This window comes from Scophthalmus maximus, chromosome 10, assembly GCF_022379125.1.
Source record: "Scophthalmus maximus strain ysfricsl-2021 chromosome 10, ASM2237912v1, whole genome shotgun sequence".
NCBI lineage: Eukaryota > Metazoa > Chordata > Actinopteri > Pleuronectiformes > Scophthalmidae > Scophthalmus > Scophthalmus maximus.
In genome coordinates, this window is record NC_061524.1 from 3,269,305 (window position 1) to 3,289,339 (window position 20,035).

Consider the following 20,035-nt stretch of genomic DNA (forward strand, 5'->3'; position numbering starts at 1 on the left):
TTGAATTCTGCTACACGAGTTTCCGTTTCCGGCGGCGCAGTGCACGTTCGTTGCTCCCTCGCAGCTCACTGGTCGCCGTCAGTTTTTTTTTTGTGTTTTGTGTTTTAGTACCAGTGGAATTGTTTGACGCCGCTCGTCTTCACATTTCTGCCGAGGAAGGAGAGAGCAACACGAGCCGCCAAGATGCCGCGCATTATGATAAAAGGGGGCGTGTGGCGCAACACCGAGGTACGTGTTTACATGGCTAGCCGCGTTAGCGCGATGCTAACCAGTTGGAGGTAAACCTACGAGTCGCAGTTAGCATGGGGGCTAGCTGCTAACTTAGCTAGTTTGGCTCATTGAAGTCGCTGCGAACTTTGTGTCCAAAGTGTTTTTAAGTTTCTGCTTCTGTGAAGCTGTGGACACAAGAACTCGACTCTGGTTGATGCGGAAGCATCTGTCGGTTATCATCAGTGTTCAATACTTTGGGATTGAACCAAATCTGGATTATGAATCCGCGAAGCAGCTCAACTCAGGGCCCCTACACAGGTGACCCTATACAGCTTGGGTCTATATAATTTGCTCAATTAGAAATCTTCTATTCTATCCAAACTCAAATATGCCCTTAAGAAATTTTAATTAGCAGTATAAGAAATAAGTCACAAGTTAAACTATGTCATTGAATAAACTGTCAAAGACATGGAAAGATTTCACTCCTGAATTTGTGCCAGGTGTGTGCGTGTGTTTTTTTGTGTGTGTGTGTGTGTGTGTGCGAGCGCCTCTCTTCTAATTTGCCAAAAAACATTTTTCAGGATGAGATCCTCAAGGCAGCGGTGATGAAATATGGGAAAAACCAGTGGTCTCGTATCGCCTCCCTGCTGCACCGCAAGTCCGCTAAACAGTGTAAAGCCAGATGGTGAGTCTGCTGTCGAATTTTTTTCTAAAACTCCAAGTTTATTCGGGTGATGGCAGGATTTACAGAAGAAAGGAATTTGACTTTAGTGACATGCTTACACTTCGGAAGAGTGCGTTTCACCATATTAACGAATCACAAACAGCTGTACAAGTCATTTTGGACGAATTTAAACTGTTTTTAAAAGATGTCTGTGAGTGCTGTGGTGTTAGTGGCTGTACCTGTAATTTATCCTGCAAAGATCTTTCCCTTGCACAAAGAGACAAATCGGATTACCAGATTTAACTGAGGTCTGATACACCTTGGATTTTGTGTGTGTCTGCAGGTACGAGTGGTTGGACCCCAGCATCAAGAAAACAGAATGGTCCAGAGAGGAGGAGGAGAAGCTACTCCATCTGGCCAAGCTGATGCCCACTCAGTGGAGGACCATCGCTCCTATCATCGGACGCACTGCTGCCCAGTGTCTGGAGCACTATGAATACCTGCTGTAGGTTTCCTTACGACCTGACACATTTATATGTCTGGATTCTCTGTTAAAGCCGTGGAGTAGTTTAACACATTTGGAAATGCTGTTGATTCACGATTTCTCTGTGTTTGTGTGTGTGTTTAGAGACAAGGCGGCACAGAGAGACAATGAGGAGGAAGTGGGAGACGACCCCAGGAAGTTAAAACCAGGGGAGATCGACCCCAATCCTGAAACAAAACCGGCCAGACCCGACCCCGTGGACATGGACGAAGGTACTGTAACATAGAGTATATAAATATAGTATTTACTTTACCATATTCCACTTCCAGCAGTGGTGAGTGTCAAAGTTTTTATTTGCTCTTGAGAAGAATATAGTGTGCAGCAATCGTCTGGAAGCTTTTATCGGTTCAAATGTGTTCTTTGTCTTTGTGGTTTAGGGGACAGAAGTTTAAAACACAATTGAATTGTGTGCCTGTGTTTGTCTGTGTGTGTAGATGAGTTGGAGATGCTGTCAGAGGCCAGGGCTCGACTGGCCAACACCCAGGGCAAGAAAGCCAAGAGGAAGGCCAGAGAGAAACAGCTGGAGGAAGCCAGGTTCGACTGCATTTTCTTTGGGTTTTTTTCGGGGTTTTTTGTTAGCGTTCCACTGATTGTACTCCTAATCGACGGTATGTAATTCACATCCTGCTTCCAGGCGGTTGGCTGCCCTGCAGAAGCGCCGGGAGCTGAGAGCAGCAGGAATCGATGTTCAGAAGAAGAGGAAGAAGAAGAGAGGAGTGGACTACAATGCTGAAATCCCCTTTCAAAAGAAACCTGCGCCGGTAAATACTTCAACAGAATCAGCAGCACTGAACTTGACTTAATGTTGTAAGTTACAATTATTAATGAATGCCTTTTACCTCTTAAGGGTTTCTATGACACCAGCATGGAGGAGTACAACGCTCTGGAGCCCAACTTCAAACGACTTAGGCAGCAGCACTTGGACGGAGAACTACGCAAGTCAGTAACTTATTATTGGCTATTTTGTACAGTAGATCCCATTACATTTGTGGTCTTCATTCATCAACTGTGTTGTTTTGTTTGTAGTGAGCGAGAGGAGAGGGACAGGAAGAAAGACAAACAGAAGATTAAGAAGAAGAAAGAAAGCGATCTGCCGTCTGCCATCCTCCAAACCAGCGGCGTGGCTGAGTTCACCAAGAAACGCTCCAAGCTGGTTTTACCTGCACCACAGGTAACGGCAGTGTTTACTGAAATCTCTCAGACCAGTGAGAGATTTACCAGATATTTTTTCTTTTACCAGATACCTAATTTATTCATATTTAATCTAATTTTCTTCGTAGATCAGTGACGCCGAATTGGAGGAAGTCGTGAAATTGGGAGTCGCCAGCGAGGTCGCCCGTCAAACGGCAGAGGAAAGCGAAAGCGGCAACTCGGCCTCGTCCGCCCTCCTGTCGGAATACAGTGTCACCAACGCCATGGCGACGGGACTGCGTACCCCCCGCACCCCCACTGTCCAGGACCGGATACTACAGGTGACACACATGCTCATAACACCTGGAGACTGTAAATTATAATTTTGGTGTATATTTTTTCATTCCCTCAGTAATTTTATTTTTGGAGTGTTGTTTTATGTTTGTTTATGACAACTTGTCACATGATCAGCCAGAGGATCATCAGTCACACAAAAAACTAAATCTTGACTGTGCAATTCTAAAAATGAGTCTTTGTCATGACTCATACAAATTCATATTTTTTTTCTCAGTTTTTAGAATATTTAAAATAGTTTTCAATATCTACTAATCTTTTTACTTTTTATTTCTTTGGTTCATGAACTGATTTATTTCATAACTCTCCAAAATGTATGAAATATGTCTTGTTTCTTTTACTCACAAATATTTGTGTGTGTGTGTGTATTTTCAGGAAGCCCAGAACCTGATGGCTCTGACCAACATCGACACGCCTCTGAAGGGAGGCCTCAACACGCCGCTGCACGAGAGTGACTTCAGCGGCGTGGCGCCTCAGCGGCAGCAGATCCAAACGCCCAACACGGTTCTCACGACACCGTTCAGGTTAGCAAAGCTCCGATGCCACGCCGCACGTTCAAACAGACAAACTCAGGTTATATCTGCAAATGCTAACATTCACCGTCTCGCAAACAGAACTCCCGGAGGAGGTCAGGGGTCGGAGAGCATGACGCCTCAAGCCGGAGGTGTGATGACTCCGCGTGGGGCAGTGACCCCAGGGTTGACCCCCGGTCGTACACCTCTGAGGGACAAACTGAATATCAACAGCGAGGAGCAGCTGTCGGACCCTGCGTACGCCAAACACATGGTAAACACAACCAAACAATACTAGTTTTCCGACGCCATATAGTACATTATATTTCATATCTTATAAATTAAAAGTCAGTGTGTTGATCTGTTGTCGTTCTCCTCCACCCACAGCAAAGGGAGAGCCTGCAGCAGCTCCGGCAGGGCCTGCTCTCACTTCCTGTTCCTAAAAACGACTTTGAGATCGTTCTTCCGGAAAACGCGGAGAAAGAACTCGAGGAGACGGAGATGGAGAGCGGGTTCATAGAGGACTCCTCCGACATCGAGGCACACAAGCAGGTATGCAAACAACAACAACCCTGAAGCACTAAGGACTTTTTGTTTGGGGAATAATATGAGTTAAGTGTTTATTAAGTTTATTTTGATCCCCACAGCATATAACAGCATCTCAACGACATGAGCGCCAAATTTGTGCTACTGTTTGTGCCCCTGTGGTTTAGATAAGGTTTGTAAGACAAAAGGTTTCTGTGTGTGTTTGTCTGTCAGGCTGTGCGCGACGCAGAAAGAGAGAAAGAGCTGAAGCTGCGACACACTTCTGTCCAGAGGAGTCTTCCCAGACCCACTGAGGTAACAAACACCGTGTAAATATTAATGTTGGACAGTTGATGTTTATGAACAGTGAGAGGTTTCCATGACATCAGTTTGTGGCCACGCGTCTCCGCAGGTCAACGAGTCGGTGCTGCGTCCCGCCTCCATGGAGACGCTCCCCGACCTCCAGCTGGCCGAGGAGATGATCAAACAGGAGATGATCACCATGCTGCACCACGACTGCCTGCACCACCCGTCGGCCAACGCCGCCAACCAGCTGCAGCGCGGCAAACCCCGTGGCCCCACTTCCACGTCCAACAATGCGTCGCACATCGCCTACCTGGAAACACACTTGTACAAGCCAATCAGCACAGAGGAGATGGAGCAGGTGACGCACCGCCTGATGAACCGACCCATTGCTTTAGTGTTGTAATAAAAATGTGTATGAGACCAGTACGCAGACATTACTATGCATAAGAAGTGCTTGTTGTTGATGTTGTGTACCCGTGCCCGTGTTAATAAACAGGCCAAAGCTGTGCTGGCAGCAGAGATGGAGGTGGTGAAGTCGGGAATGGGTCACGGCGATCTGAGCATGGAGGCCTACAGCCAGGTGTGGGAGGAGTGCTACGGACAGGTGAGCCCCCCTCCGTCAAAACGTTCGTAGACCTAATGGGCACATTTGAGGGAAAGACCTCTGGTGCCAAGTTCCATCCATTAGGGACCTGAAGCCGATTTTCCGGAGTCCACTCGGGATGTTAGAAAATACATAATACCATGTTGCTTTTTGAGGGAAATTTTCTTTTTGTAGTGCGACTTTATTGATGTTGCAAAGTACTGTCTGAATAACTTGATTTGTAATAATCTATAGATTTTAATATGATGTTTGGCAGCTCATGTAGAGGAGGGAGATGTTTTCAGCACATTCTGTCCACATCTACACACAGACCCTGCTTAAGTTGCCAATATCAATACCATTCAGAAAAATACTTTGAAACGAGCTACAGGAAATTTGATTTATCCCCATCTCATCCCTCGTGGTCCAGCGGCCTCACAGACTTGACGTCGACGATGTCACTGTACATAGATGACAGTGCATATTTACCTTCCTTTGTTCAATGAGTGTTTATTCATCCTTCTTTCTCCAGGTGTTGTATCTCGCCGGTCAGAACAGATACACCAGAGCTAATCTGGCATCCAAGAAAGACCGTATCGAAAGTCTGGAGAAAAAACTAGAGGTGAGGGACTACAGAGATGTATAATAAATGTCCTTGTTTACTGTTCACTTGTGTAAAGTCAAAACACTGAGATGTGTGTGGGTCCGTCTCCCTCCAGGTGAATCGTGGCCACATGACAGCGGAGGCCAGGAGAGCTGCCAAGCTGGAGAAGAAACTGAAGATCCTGCTGGGAGGGTTCCAGTCCCGAGCACTTGGGCTGCTGAAGCAGCACAATGAACTCTGGGAACAGGTACGGCAGACTTCCACTGCATCTGCCACCATTCGGTTCACCCCGACACAATTAAAACTAAACTTATTTATTCTTTGTTCCGAGTAAAGGTCGCCAACATAGGCATTTTTTTAACCTGAAGATGGTGTGTTTTAAAAATATTTGTATTTCTTTCTGCAGTTAACGAAAGGTAATGATGTCAGATTTTCATTTCATATTTGAACTCATTCCAGTCTCAGCCGCTGACGTTGTAGCTTAAAAACAAAATATTCTACACATCTGTAATAATGTAAAACTAATGATATTATGCCGACAGATACTGGTATTAAGTCAATACATTATCAGTATTTTAGTAATAATCAGCACCTTTTGCAGACTGTAAATTAATGTGGTGCTGTTCTGTACTGATGTTATGCTCGGGGTGTCCACTAGGTGGAGCAGGCGGCCACAGAGCTGCAGACTTTCATTCAACTGAAGAAACAGGAGGACACTGCCATTCCCAGGAGAAAAGAGGTAACACACTTACAACTCACGTTACCGAACAAGTGAATGTGTAGATCTCATCTCCAACATCCTCTACTCTTAATATTTGAATCACATTAATATATTGACCAAAAAAGTTGTCGTATTCTGGTGCTGAGGTCAGCACCAGAATTATGAAGTTCACCTGAGTAACTGTACTGCATTAATACAGAACAAAGAGCAGGTCATCGGCTTAGTCTTAAAAAGCCCTACAGTTAAATTACAAGTTTTGCCATATGCACTAATGTCAGTTATTTAACATTATTGAATGTGATTTTTAAAAATTATAAACTGGCTGGAAAAACTCAAGTTACATTTTTATTTGAACGCAAGATTAATTCACTCTGACCTTCAAATTAATTTGTTCAGGCTTCTTAGAAAAAGAAAGAAAAAAAGGTGGTTCATCTTCATTTATTGCTAGTTTTCTAGGTCATGTTTGACACAACAATTACTAATAATGTAATTGATATTATGTACAGATAGGAAATATTTACAAAATCAAAAAAGTAATGCACTTTCCTGATGGTGAATTAAATTCTACTGTAGGTTAATTTAAAAAAAGACGTATGTTTTATTTGATAAATCCTGCAGAAATTGTTATTTAGCCTAATGTCATTTATACAAAATACTTGTTTGCATATTGCAGTATCACAAACTAATATCCTCCAGTGACCACCACGTTCCATTAGCTTGTTGTACACAATGTGTGTGTATTTATTTAACTCTGAATGTGTGGAAGCACAATGAAAACTCTATATGCAGCCACAGATTTTTTTTATGCTGGTTTTCCTGCACCAAGCCCTCGAGCAGGGACTTTTGTGTGCGCGGCTGATGAAAAAAAAAAAATCCCTGGAACTTAATATAGTCCTTTGGTCCCTGCGGTGGAAACGCATGCAACTCTTCCAAAGGTTCCTAGGTCCTGGGGCACATTCCTGGGGTCGAAAAACTTTTTTTTATAATTTTCAAATTACCCCCAGTTAACTTTTTATCTGCACTATGATCTCTGCATATGGACACAAACATAACACACACACACAACATATCAGTAAGGATGTAATTAGTAAGAGGGTTTTTTAATGTCACATCAGACATTATTAAAACCATCAGAAGATTAAAATGTGTGCTTGACCTCATTCATAATCTAATTATCACACGTCGGCATGACGCTGTCAGATTATCTTCTTGTACAATATTGTGTTTATATTTTAGCGTGACCAGCGACTGTCTGATATCATTAAACACTGTGTGATGTGTGTGTAGGCGCTGCGGGAGGACGTGGAGCGGCAGATGGAGAGAGAGCGAGAGCTCCAGCAGCGATACGGAGAGCTGCTGATGGAGAGGGAGTCGCTGCTCAACACAGCTCAGAAATACTGAGCGACACACGCTTAGAATTACAAATTCGAATATAATCATCATTGAGACTCACGATGTCGTGGAGGCGACAGCAGCTCCGAGATAAAACACCAAACGACTTTTCTCGTTCTCTTCCGCCCTTCCTGGGTAGTTAATAAGCATTTCTCAATTATCGTGGCAGATCCACAGATCATAGACCCCTGTTACTATGAGTGTTGAGCATGCTCAGTAGTGTCCCCTTCTGTTTCTGTATTTGTGACCAATAAAGTTTCTTTTCAACGATGACGACCTCGCAGTCGAAGTGTTTCCCTGGCGTTGATACTAGACAAGTTCAATCTGATATAAATCAGGCTTTTTATGAACAGGTTAACAGAAAACTCTTTTTATTACAGGAATTAAACAAAAAAATATATATGTATACAGGAACATGAAAGAATGTGTCTTATGATAATCAGCAGGTGAGGAAAGACATCCCACTCCTTCGATAAGCGTTCTGAGAGAAAGAAGAGATTATGAAGCCATTTAGAAAACCAGATTTTTTTTTATAACGAATGTTTGTATTATTAATTTTTTTTTACATAACTGGTTGGCAATTCTTAATATACTGGCCACAAAGTGACTGGGACTATCAAAGTTGGAAGGCAAAATCTACTGTTTCTAGTTCTGTGCAACAAAAAACACAACCTGCAACATTAAATTTTAGAAAGTTGGGCACAGCAGTCATGAGTTAAATAAAAGAAGTTAGTATGTCAGTACTTTTTAGTACAAAATTCTTTGTTGTGGCAATGAAACCTTCGAGCAACTAAACAAGGAGCCAGAAACTTCAAATCCTTAAAGGTGCAATACGTGGTTTCGCCCTGGGTGATGGTCGCTTGTCACAAGCCAACTTTACATCCTCCAGACAGGAGGTTATAATTTTCCCTCTGTGTAGGACGGACTGGCCGCTACCGTGATGAGCTGGGGGCTCACTGGTTAGCAATGCTAACTTCAACAAGAGTTAATGTTACTTTCCAGCACTTAGAGTCTTCTCTTGGCAAATAAAATTTTGATTCTGAACTCGCAATAGATGTTGATGCTAACGTTGGCTGCGTAGAAATAGCGGGAAAAAAACCTACTGTGGTTTTAACTTTGGAAGAGACCAACTCGGTACCATTTACATATTCAGCTAAACTTAAACTGGACAGAATGAAGACTGTTGATTTGATCAGGTTCACTTGAGGTTTAATAATTAACTATAAAATCGATTAATAAAAACAACACTTAATGAACATATGGCATCTGAGTATTGTATTAAAAGATCTAAGCTTATATACTAACCGAAAAGGATGAAATATCGGTAAGTATAAGTGCTATCTGTTTATAATTTAGAGTGCAAAAACGTGTTTTAGTCATCTTTAATATCTTCGATATGTAAGGTGTGCTTGTGTGTGTACATACTGTGTGTCTGTAGTTGTATCTCCTGAGGGCCTCTCTGATGTGACAGAGCTGGATGGCTCCACTGGGAGGTTCCACTGTAGCCGGACAACTCTGCAACACACACAATATTGTATTTAATAATTAATACCAGATCTTTGAGTTTCACATGATGAGGACTCGTGAGGTTTCTCCACTGGAATAATATTCTTAGTAGTGTGACGAAGGCTTTGTGATAATATTTCTGCCCTTATGCAGATACATAAAATATACTTTGACAGGAAAATGTGTATGATTGTATGAAAATATGTTGCCAAGTTGGGGACGTGCTGTTGGTCCCATCCTTTTTACATTAGAATAAAAACATTTCATATGACCCCAAAAGTTTCACGATAGTTTAAAGAAAATGTAGAACTTAGAGTAATTTTAATCTGAGCTTTTGAAAGACTGGTTATGGTTTCGTTGGTACAGTAAAACAATTGGTATCATTTTATTATATTATGTGCACACACCTTTTTGCGTTTCCTCTGTCGTGCTCGGCCGTCCAGGCTGCCGTTGCCCTGCGGGACAGGTTTTGCTGAGTGGGAGGAGCCCGGGGTGGAGGGGGGAGTGGCCTCAGGTGAGTCTGGATCCTTCTTTACCTGAAAAAGGGAAAGATGGAGGACGGAGGTTCTTTAAAATGTTAACCATGGGTTTCAAAACCTTGGTATGAGTAATAAGACAAGATATGGTGCAAAAGTGTGTGTGTGTGTGTGTGTGTGCGCACCTCAGTGTGTGTGTTGTAGTGGATGTAATTGGCAGAGATCACATGACTGATGGGATTGGTCTTGGCCGTCATTTCCTGCTTCACCAACAGAGACAAGTCGACGATCTGGAGTCGGAAAAAATGACAAAAAGGGGAGACAATTTTTAAATCACCTGCATAACGCAGATAGACACGTGACACATCAACACATCATGATGGAACACTTTACCTGGGCAACCGTCTCATAGGCCAGGTATGACAGGATCTCCATGGCGATGTTGTTGGGTTTCAGCTCCAGACTGCTGCAGTCCAGCCAGTCACGGAATTTTGACGCTTTCTTAGCTGGAAATCACGAAAGACATCATTTCATTAGAAACGGAGTCATATCTTTGTGCTTTTGTATTGTTGGTTTGATAAACAAAATATTTCAGAAGAAGATTTCGGTTCTGAGAAATTGTCCGAAATTAGATTTTTATAAAGTAAACAATCGATTAATTTATAATCTGCCTGTCCTTCTGTTTGGGACGACGCTGTAGGTTAAACGAATCAGAGAGAGGGACAAGTTGATTAAAGTCGTACCGAAGCTGAGCTGTCGACTCTCACAGAACTCCGAGTACTGAGTCTGGTCCATCGACCGGGTCTGACGTTCCAAGCGCTGAGCGACAAACAACACATACAACAATAAATAACAATATTTATAACAATAAATAAATTTAATTCAACGTGCAAGGGACATTGAAAAAACCATGATAACCTCTGACCTCCATCCTCTCCTGCTTGACGGGGTCGACCTCTTGTCTGTCGGCTAACGACAGGAGTTCACCAGTCTGATCCATCCATACCAGGAAATCCTGGGCCAATCGCTGCCTCCGCTGGTTGCCGCCGGCAACGCCACCAGCAGCAACGCCACCAGCAGCACCTGCAGCACCTGCAGCGCCCCACTTCTCTGGAAACAGATGAATAATAATAATAGTTGTGTAAATGTTTGAAAGTCAAGAGAAACATTGTTCAAAAGCTGGAAAGAAAAACATGAATTAATCGCAAATCATTGTCCCAACAAACTGTTTCAAACTGCTCTTGAATAATGTTTTGAGTCTCTCGATCATGGGTGTGTACCTGGTGTGTACAGTATCTGCTGTATGAGAGAGTTTATACCTGTGTCTTGCTGCGTCTCCTCCTCTTCTACAGCTTTGAGTAGTTTGGATTTATAATCTCTAAACTGGAGATATTTTAATAATCTTGCCACCTTCCTCTGTTTGAGAGACATGGAGTGAAAGAGAAGGGGAGGAACAGAAAAAGAAGGTAAATTGATTGGGGTTCCAGATATTCTGAATATTTCCAAATAAAAATCCACCACGATATGAAGTTTTGTGTATTTATTTATTCGTTTACCTTGTCTCTCCTCATCAGGAACAGGATGTCCTCGGCAGAAATGACCCTCGACCCGCGGAGAGCCGCCCCCTCGCCGGCCTGATGCAGCTTAGATGACAAAACACTCACATCAGACAAGTTATCATCACAAGGCATCAGTTACATTAATGTACAAAGGTTCAGAAATAACAGGAGGATCAGATATTTATTGATTTCATGCTCCTAAACAAAACTGATCACATGGTTAAAATTTATCGTAATGGTCCTGTTGAAGGATCTGGATCTGCATCTTTGATGCAACACTGAAGTCTGAAGATCTTAGAAATATTGTCTCCTGCAAACACAATAACTCTTATATTTAGTTGTAATTTTATTTTTCTTGGACATAAAAGGTAATCACAAAAATCTGTCAAACTTTCAGAAGAGAGAAGGTACATTAAGAAAGATGCATTATACAAAGCGGTGTTTCTGATTCTGTGATTCAGTAACAGATTTTTTAAATTTGAGCAGGTTTTAACAAATTAAATAATATTGTTAACTCTTATTTACAGTTCGTCCAGGCTTTACAAACTCGTACTTTGCCCTGATGTTAAAACTATTCAGAGAAATGAATCTCTGTGATTGTTACGTGATCTTCAAATTTACAAAAAAAATCCTTCGTCTAATCCACAAACACAAAACTATTTCAACAAATTTATTTTACACAAACTTTATGTTCACAGGTCTGATTCAATTTGTTTTTTGAAAAACTTCCAGTGTAAACAACATTTTTTATGAAACATTTAGAAATTCTATTAGATTTATTTACAAATGGTGATCGATGCACAGATTCTTTTAATCCATCAAGATTAAATAGCTTGTGTCTTATGATTAGACCAGTTTTTCCCCATACTGGGGAACTGTGTCATATGACTTGTCACGTCCAAGTCCACGTGTGTTTGTGGATTGGATGATGCACTCGTGGAACCCACAAATGTGTAAATCTGGCCTTTATTTGTAGATCAAATGACACTGTACAATTACCGCCATCATTGTCGGTGCACGAGTACAGTAGACATTACCATAGTGATGAGCTGTGTGTGTACGATGTCCTCCACCAGAGCTGCCGTCTCGTGCGGAGGCCTGCGTGCGTCTCCCAGAGCGAACCTGGAAAACACACACACGCGCTAAATATTTATATAAGAAAAGTAATGTAGGACCATAAGAGGACCACAAAATATCATTATCAATCTACTCATCAATGCACAAGAATACAATAATGGTAAAGAATGAAAAAAACACTTAAATATAAGAAATATGCAATAGATAAAAGAACCAGAGTGTAAATGATTGAATGTGTTTTCTCTTCACATATTCTTTGATCTGATAGTTACCGATCTAAATTCTCATGATTTTAGATGGAATTATATTCTGTTGTGTAGCTGCTTGTGTTTACACAACATTTCATTTGTGGAATTTTGTCGTCTTATGTTAAATCCAAAACATATGTTGCAGAGAATCTTGTTTAGTGAGGGAAAGAAAAGTATCAGCTCTAGTTTATATTCTTGAAAACCAGAGTTTAAGTTGAACTCATGAACACAATGAAGTTTGCATCTCAAAACTGTGGAAAATAAAATCAATGTCAACGTTGAAAACTTTAACACGTCACATCTCAGGTAAAACACACACACACACACACACAGGTCGACCGGCCACACACACACTTTTGACCACAATTTGGTCAAACCTCAATTTGCATCCTGAGAAGCCACTTCCATGATGGCAAACTAAACCTAAACCCACATCCTGAAGCCTTTTCCATCTCTCATTTCGTCTCTCCGACCCCCCCCCCCCTTGTCTGTCCGTCTCATACAAAAACCTGACATCCCCCCCCACCCCTCACTGGAAGCAGCTGATTGGCTGAGCGGTCCTGCAGGTGAGACTGGCTTTGGTTTGGGGTTGTGGGCAGGTTGGCTTCAGGCTGAGCATCGGTTTTTAGGTTTTGGGGTTTAGTCGGTTTCAGCCTCTCTGACCACCAACATCACCTCTCTGCAGCCCACACACACCACGAGGTGAGTACCCCAAACGCACACACACACACACACACTCACTCACTGATGGGAGGTCGCAGCAAAAATGCAGCTTTTATCTAAAATAAAAAATTTAAAATTATTTTTGACAGTAAAAAAACAAAATGGAAATAAAAATAGACAAATCTTGGCAACAGTTAAAATAAATGTATACAAAAACTAAAAGAGTTTCTCTAATATGTATATTTCATAGTGATATTTATATTTAAATACACTAAATTCTACATTTGTCTTTGTCCTTTTTCTCCTGTTTATATTGAAAAGGGTTCATATCTTTATATCAGCTATTTTGATGAAAAGTTTTTTTTAGGGTTTCATCAAGTGGTTATTCATTTTCACTAATAAATTGATTCATTGTTTGGTTTGGAAAGTGTCCGACCATCAGTCCCAAACACACAGATATTCACTTTACTGTCACTTAAAACAAAGAAAAGCTGCATTTTTCTTACCTTTGCCTGATTAGGTCCATAAACGATATTTAATAGATTATATAAACAGGTGCAGATTAATCGTTTAAAAAGTGTGGCCATTAATATCAGGTTAATTGCCTTTATTGTGAAAGAATCCGACTTCTTGCTGCTAAAGTTTTTGTAGGAAACGTTATTGCACAAATGTCGAGTGAGTTGAAAGTCTGGTGATTATACAGTATATATTGGAAAATGTTACTGTAGTACTTATTTATCATAGTGTCATAACAATGCCAGTGGCGCAATGTTTCCACTTTTATTATTATTTTGGTAATTTTTCATATCAACATTCTGACTAAACTGTTTTTTACTATCATTTGATTTTATTATATAATTATAAAAACTGAAGGGGTTGTTGACCGTTCTCAAAAATCTCTGCTTCAGTTTTTCATCCACGGAGGCAGTTTGGTTTTTATGCAAAGTATAATTAGTCAAAACTCGTCCGCGTCTGATTATTGTGTCTCTTGTCATTTGTTAAACAGGTTTCTATGGCTTCAAACAGTCTGTTCAGCACCAGTCCGATGATGTACTGGGGTGAGTTTCCTCCTCCTCCTCCTCCTCCTCCTCCTCCTTCTCGTGTGTGAGTGTGTGTGTGTGTGTGTGTGTGCGTGTGCTTGTGTGTGAGTGTGTGTGTGTGTGTGTGTGCGTGTGCTTGTGTGTGTGTGTGTGTGTGGTGCGTCTCACATCATGCTCTGCAGCTCTGGGATGAAGCTGGTCCTGGAGACCGGACGGTCTTTGGAGCTGGAGGCGGTGGAGCCAGCCATGGGACTGCTCATAACCACTCACAGCTGATGACATGAACAAAAAAACAAAGAAGTAGAGCTGCATTAACCTTTTTTTTTTCAGCCTCGCCATCACGTCACGCGTTCATATTCTATATTTCCAGACGCCATGTTGTATATCGGTGAGCTGGATAATCTCTGGGGCCAACTGATAACTACCATTCATATTTCATTGTTATTTACCTCAGATTCTTTTATACTCTACTTTGTTTTACTACGACACTTTCCCCTGTGTCTCTATACGATGTGCTGCTGTCAATTCTGAATTTCCCCTACGGGGAATTGATAAAAGTTCATCTTATTTCATCTTATCTTACTCCCAAATGTAAACCCATCAAAAGAAAATCATCATTCGTTCATAAACATATAGGGCTGCGTTAATTGGTTTTTCTTATGTGACAAAGCAAGGCAGCAAATCCCCAAACTGAGGAGCTGGAACAAAGTTAAAAATATAAAACAAAAATACAAATACAAACTTTAAAAGTCTTTCAAAGTAGGTAAATGTTTCCACACGCGGAGATGGTGAATGGTCAAAGTCAACAGAAGGTAATTAGAGGCTCTTTTCGGCTTCATTTGACTAAAACAAGACGACCGGTCGGATAAGAATGGAGCTCAGTTCAAACGCTGAGCCTAAGAATAACAACATAGCAGAACACACACACACACACACACACACACACACACACACACACAAGCATGAGGAGAGTTACACACCTTGGATTAACACACACTAACATATATAACACACATTAACACACACTCACACACACATAACACACATTAACACACACACACACACACACACAACACACATTAACACAGACACACACTTACACGGCAAACACACACTAACACATATAACTAACACACACACACACACACACACGCACGCGCGCACACACACACACACACACACACGCACGCACGCACGCACACACGCACACACACACACAAACACACAGGTGGTGTGACCGCAGTAACTTCCCCACCGGATGTGAAATGTGAATGATAATACAGGGCAGGTCGCTCCTATTCAAACACTGCGGTACGCGGAACACAAAGGAGGAGGAAGAGGGGGAGGAAGAAGAGGAAGAAGAAGAGGATGAAGAAGAGGAGGCGAAAGAGTTCAAACAAGTCAAAAACTCTCACCACAGTCGCTCAGAAACACGCTGATTCTCCTCGTTTCACTCCGTGTTGTTAATTTGTTTTCGCGCGATTTGATGACGTAGTTGATCTCGGCGCTCGGGTTTCTGGGGTTTGTAGTTTTTCCCCCATTTCTGGTCCAAGAAAAGCCTCTAACGCGTTTTAAATGAAACACTTCACGTTTATTTAATGAAAAATGTCAAATAGAAAAATGTTGACAACATCTCCTGTTTGAATAAATATCAACATATTATTTGTGACATACAGTCATACTTATATTTTTATATCAATTAAATTGTAACAATCAACATAATAATAATAATAATAATTAAAAAAAATATTTTATAGCGCTTTCTCAGGGACTGAAAGTCACACATATATGCAACCATTGTGGTTTGAGGACGAGGTATTAATATCTATGTTTAGTTTTTTCCTATAGAAAAAAGGCAAAATTAAGAAAAAAATATTCCAGAAAAAACTTCCCTTTATAATCAAGTGTTTAAGATTTGAGCTTGAGAGTTTTAATCATACGTAACTTTTTTGTTTTTCTTTGTAGATTTGCTCTGTTTAATTTGTGCTGTACAAATTAAAGCATTAAAAATGAATAAAAAGGAGTGAGGATGCCATTAATAACACCATGAATGATTTGGGAAATTTCACACAAATCAAATCGACATCTGCTGTGACCGGCCTTTAAAACAGCAGCAGTTCTCGGTACAGCGGCTCAGTTTTTTTGAGGGCACGTGGCAGCAGGTATTTGTTCCAGGGCGTCGAGGTCGAGGAGCGTGCCGTGGATTCAGTCTGTCTCCGTGTCTTCTTGTCTCGTCACGATGCTGACGGCAGGTCTCTGTGGCTGCAGGACCATATGCTGCAGGACTCCTCCTTGTTCTTCTTCTTCTTTCTGGAGACAATTCATTAAGACTATGGACTGGTGTCATGCTGTAGAATGAATTTGGTATTAATAATCAGAAACTTCCCAGATGGTACCGTGTTGAAGGATAAGAATCTAAACATCCTGTGTGGACACAGCAATGGACATTTGACATGCTGCGTGTTTAGGCATGCAGAGACAATTATTTGCTAACCATAAAACTGGAAAGCTCTGGAATTTTTTTTTCTTTTCTCCTTGTCTGCCTCTGTTTTGTTTGTTATACATGTGTCTTTCTATATATATATATACTAAAGTTCAAGGTTATTCGGTAAAGTTACAGGTTTGAATCATGAACCAAGAGGAGCCGACAGTATACAATGTTTACTGATAGTTTACAGGCATCTTTTCCATTTGATGTCAAAGAAATTAAAGTGCTAGTCTACATGTGGATGCATTTATTTATTTATTTATATGATATCTCTTCATATAGCAGCTTTCACAGATGTGGCCAACCTTTCAGAAAAAACAAAAACAAAATTTTTAACATTTTTCCTCATGATTTTTCTCCGTCAGATCCTGTGGTGAAGCGTCGGCCAGCGGCGCCGTCGCCCGCCAACGTCCAACTGGACGGCCAGGAGGTGCGTTCCCTCCGCCAGCACAGCACGGCGCCCCCCGGGGGCCTGGTGCAGACCGACAGCCCCAACTTCCTCTGCAGCAGCCTGCCGCAGCACTGGAGGTGTAACAAGACGCTGCCGAGAGCCTTCACTGTAAGCACTCAATAATCACTCTATCTATCCATCTATCTGTACAAAATCTCTTTTGCTATAGGGTAAAGGACTAACCACCGACATATCTCCATCCTCCTAGGTGGTTGCCCTGGGCAACGACGTGCCGGACGGCGTGGTGGTCATAGTCATGGCCGGCAACGACGACAACATCAGCGCTGAGCTCCGCAACGCCACGGCGACCATGAAGCAAGGTTGTGCCCACTTCAACGACCTCCGCTTCATAGGCCGCAGCGGGAGAGGTAGAGGGGACAGATACTGTACTGACACAATTAACCTTCTATAACAGGTCTATGTTACTATGTAACTAATAATTGTTGTTGCTTTTTGTGGCAGGTAAGAGTTTCAACCTCTACATCAACGTGCTGACCACGCCCCCTCAGATCGCCACCCTCCACAGAGCCATCAAGGTCACCGTGGATGGACCGCGACTGCCGAGACGTGGGTGCATATACGCCACAGGAAAATTATGTGATGTTTCCTTTTCCCAAGCTCTCAGTCAGACTCATTCTCTTCTTCTTCTTCTTCATCCTCTCTCAGGACAGAGACAGAAGGAGGTGAAGTCAGGCGTGTACAGACCTTCCCATAGCAGCACTGCGTCATCAGGTATGAGAGGAGGGGTTTTTCTTTCTTTTTTTGAAATTAAAGTTTTATAATATGCTCACTCCAAACTCAAGGTCTACTTACTCACTTGCCAGATGACAAGCTGAGCAAACTCCAACTCCTAAGGAGGATGATCATGAGATGCTGTCGAAAGCTCTGGAGGGAAAATGATGTTTGCGCGGCGAGGATGTTTACAGAAGTGATTTGTCTCCTCTCAACAGACTGCAGATCCTTCCCCTCCTCGCTGTGGACCAACGAGCCCTCGTTCTTGGGCCACGTGACCTCTCGTCCCTCCTCCTTCGCTCCAGGTCCCAGGATGCACCACCTGCCCGGCCCGCTCCCCTACTCCGCCCAGCCTCCTCCGTACGGCTCCTACCTGTCTGCCCCTCCTCCCCCTCCCCCTTCGCTGAGTGGCCACGGTGGTCCGTTCCAGTCCGGCGGCTTCTGCTACGGACCCAACCAACCGTTCCAGAACGCGGGGGAGGACAGAAACGTTGTCGCTGCACTGACCAATTACATTGAGGGGGCGTGTCTTTCTATCAGAGGTGACGAGCCCGTCTGGAGACCTTATTGATGATTGCATGTAATTTTATAATTCAATTTTTGGTGAAGTTTTACTTTGTCTTCATCCTTCTTCTATCGACCTGTTAAATTAAAATCTTTGTGGTTTGTCCACAACTTGAACTTCTGCGTACAGCAATGATTATGCTGCACTCTATTATAAATATTTATTTATTTTCTTTTTCATTCTAATTTCATAATTCTTTGTATAAATCATAATAAACAAAAAAATTATATAATCTAATGAAAGTCATGTAAAAGTTATTTTCTTTTTTTTGAGTTTTGAGTAATGGATTACATTTCTCATCACAGCAGCTGAGTGTGGATTGTTCACCTGAAAGGTGAAGTGTGTGTGTGTGTGTGTGTGTGTGTGTGTTCACGTGTACAGACCCAGTTTCCACAAGCTCACACACCCTTGCTACGCTCCGAGGATCATTAAAGCAAAGAGGATCCACCTGACTGTAATTCGGAGAAGACAACTTCTTAAAATCACTGCATTTAGACTCATTTTGTAGATTTAAAGTTGAACGTACGACACAATAAAGCTCAGGACTTCACGAACTTCGACTCCGGAAAATGTCCGGACCCAAATCTTTTTACAAAGTTCATGTCTGAAAAACAGCTAAACAATACTAAACATGATCTACATTCTCTCTTGAGAAAAAGGACACGACTTCCAAAAGTGTTTGTTTTAGGTGCTCAAATATCACAAGTTTTGAATTTTGAAGCGAAACAAATGTTGTCAGATCTGCACGTTGTGCATAACAAGTTGAATTGAAGTCAAGAAGTGTCTCCAAAAATCACCAAAACTCACCAAAACAGTTTGCGCACAACAACCTCCCGTCACCAGGAGCAGTTTGGAACAAGACGAGGCCTTGTTTGAACATTTCTGTAGCGTCACGCAGACCATGCAGGGCCTTCAAATCGGCGTCGTAAAAGTTCAGCTTTGATGAAACGGTCATGTGTTCGGAAAAAGAGGAAAAAAAAAGGCTTTCGACCAAAATCAGAAAGCGACTTATCTCTCCGATCAGCAGATTGCCAGTGTTTTATTGTCCCTGTTCAACCCACAGAGGGCTCATTATGCTCGCATCAATTAAACGTGTCAGAGCGTCGGCGTTGAGGCACACTTTGTTAAATTTCACGAAACGCCCCTGAAGTGGAGCTAAATTGCTCGGCTCATAAGAGACGTTTAAAGGGACAGTCCGGTGATTTTGAAGTGGGGTTGTATGAGTTACTTATGCATAGTTAATATGTCACCTTGTGGAGACGGTGATCAGCGCTGTCATTTAACGGAGTTTGGAGGAGAAGTGGAAGAAGCGTAAGTCTGAGTCCCACTGTCTTTTTCGCCACATTTAGAAATGTTTACCTAAAAAAAAATTATTTGTTCAATTGTACCCTGATCACCAACTCCATGAGGTCACATATTAACTATGCATACGTAACTCATACAACCCCACTTCAAAATCCCCGAACTATCCCTTTGAACACTTGCAGCTTCAGCTACGAATTCCGATCTTTTTCTCCATTTGGTAGAAAACTGGAGCGCCTTGTGGTCGAGCAGCTCTGCCCACCGCTATGTTTTCAAGTGTCACATGGTGCAACCACTGTTACAGATGAATCGAGGGGAACTCTGCTCCTCACAACACACACACACACACACACACACACACACACACACACACTGACGATGG

At 42.1% G+C, this 20,035-nt stretch overlaps 3 protein-coding genes across 3 annotated transcripts; 2 read left to right on the plus strand and 1 right to left on the minus strand.

The window, feature by feature from the left end:
• The first annotated feature begins 20 nt into the window (after positions 1 to 20).
• On the plus strand, positions 21 to 7,819 carry cdc5l (CDC5 cell division cycle 5-like (S. pombe)). The gene is made up of 19 exons (XM_035605497.2): positions 21 to 228; positions 792 to 895; positions 1,218 to 1,379; positions 1,503 to 1,630; positions 1,853 to 1,952; positions 2,053 to 2,179; positions 2,266 to 2,357; positions 2,445 to 2,589; positions 2,699 to 2,890; positions 3,279 to 3,427; positions 3,518 to 3,689; positions 3,803 to 3,967; positions 4,175 to 4,255; positions 4,353 to 4,604; positions 4,743 to 4,850; positions 5,362 to 5,451; positions 5,549 to 5,680; positions 6,092 to 6,172; positions 7,442 to 7,819. The coding sequence occupies exons 1-19, from the start codon at positions 184 to 186 to the stop codon at positions 7,553 to 7,555; spliced, it is 2,439 nt and encodes an 812-aa protein (XP_035461390.1). The 5' UTR covers positions 21 to 183; the 3' UTR covers positions 7,556 to 7,819.
• Positions 7,820 to 7,894: 75 nt separating this feature from the next.
• On the minus strand, positions 7,895 to 15,622 carry supt3h (SPT3 homolog, SAGA and STAGA complex component). Its single transcript, XM_035605498.2, has 12 exons — positions 15,531 to 15,622; positions 14,284 to 14,387; positions 12,125 to 12,209; positions 11,085 to 11,171; positions 10,848 to 10,944; positions 10,454 to 10,638; positions 10,272 to 10,347; positions 9,922 to 10,034; positions 9,714 to 9,818; positions 9,460 to 9,588; positions 8,972 to 9,061; positions 7,895 to 8,027 (listed from the first exon to the last, which is right to left on the minus strand). The coding sequence occupies exons 2-12, from the start codon at positions 14,373 to 14,375 to the stop codon at positions 7,986 to 7,988; spliced, it is 1,101 nt and encodes a 366-aa protein (XP_035461391.2). The 5' UTR covers positions 14,376 to 14,387; positions 15,531 to 15,622; the 3' UTR covers positions 7,895 to 7,985.
• Positions 14,908 to 18,467, plus strand: LOC118283483 (runt-related transcription factor 3-like). Its single transcript, XM_047334948.1, has 6 exons — positions 14,908 to 14,927; positions 16,916 to 17,162; positions 17,263 to 17,422; positions 17,517 to 17,621; positions 17,721 to 17,786; positions 18,005 to 18,467. Exons 1-6 carry the CDS (start codon positions 14,908 to 14,910, stop codon positions 18,355 to 18,357), a joined length of 951 nt encoding a protein of 316 aa, XP_047190904.1. The 3' UTR covers positions 18,358 to 18,467.
• Positions 18,468 to 20,035: the final 1,568 nt, after the last annotated feature.

Coding starts and splice junctions, on each gene's coding strand:
- LOC118283483 (XM_047334948.1), top strand. CDS start 14,908: ATGGTCAAAGTCAACAGAAG. Junction 14,928..16,915: donor ATGGTCAAAGTCAACAGAAG/GTAATTAGAGGC, acceptor CCAACCTTTCAG/AAAAAACAAAAACAAAATTT. Junction 17,622..17,720: donor TGGACCGCGACTGCCGAGAC/GTGGGTGCATAT, acceptor ATCCTCTCTCAG/GACAGAGACAGAAGGAGGTG.
- cdc5l (XM_035605497.2), top strand. CDS start 184: ATGCCGCGCATTATGATAAAAGGGGGCGTGTGGCGCAACACCGAG. Junction 3,968..4,174: donor ACATCGAGGCACACAAGCAG/GTATGCAAACAA, acceptor TTTGTCTGTCAG/GCTGTGCGCGACGCAGAAAG. Junction 5,681..6,091: donor ACAATGAACTCTGGGAACAG/GTACGGCAGACT, acceptor GGTGTCCACTAG/GTGGAGCAGGCGGCCACAGA.
- supt3h (XM_035605498.2), bottom strand. CDS start 14,375: ATGAGCAGTCCCATGGCTGGCTCCACCGCCTCCAGCTCCAAAGACCGT. Junction 10,035..10,271: donor GAGTCGACAGCTCAGCTTCG/GTACGACTTTAA, acceptor CGTGATTTCCAG/CTAAGAAAGCGTCAAAATTC. Junction 9,062..9,459: donor GACAGAGGAAACGCAAAAAG/GTGTGTGCACAT, acceptor TGTGTGTTGCAG/AGTTGTCCGGCTACAGTGGA.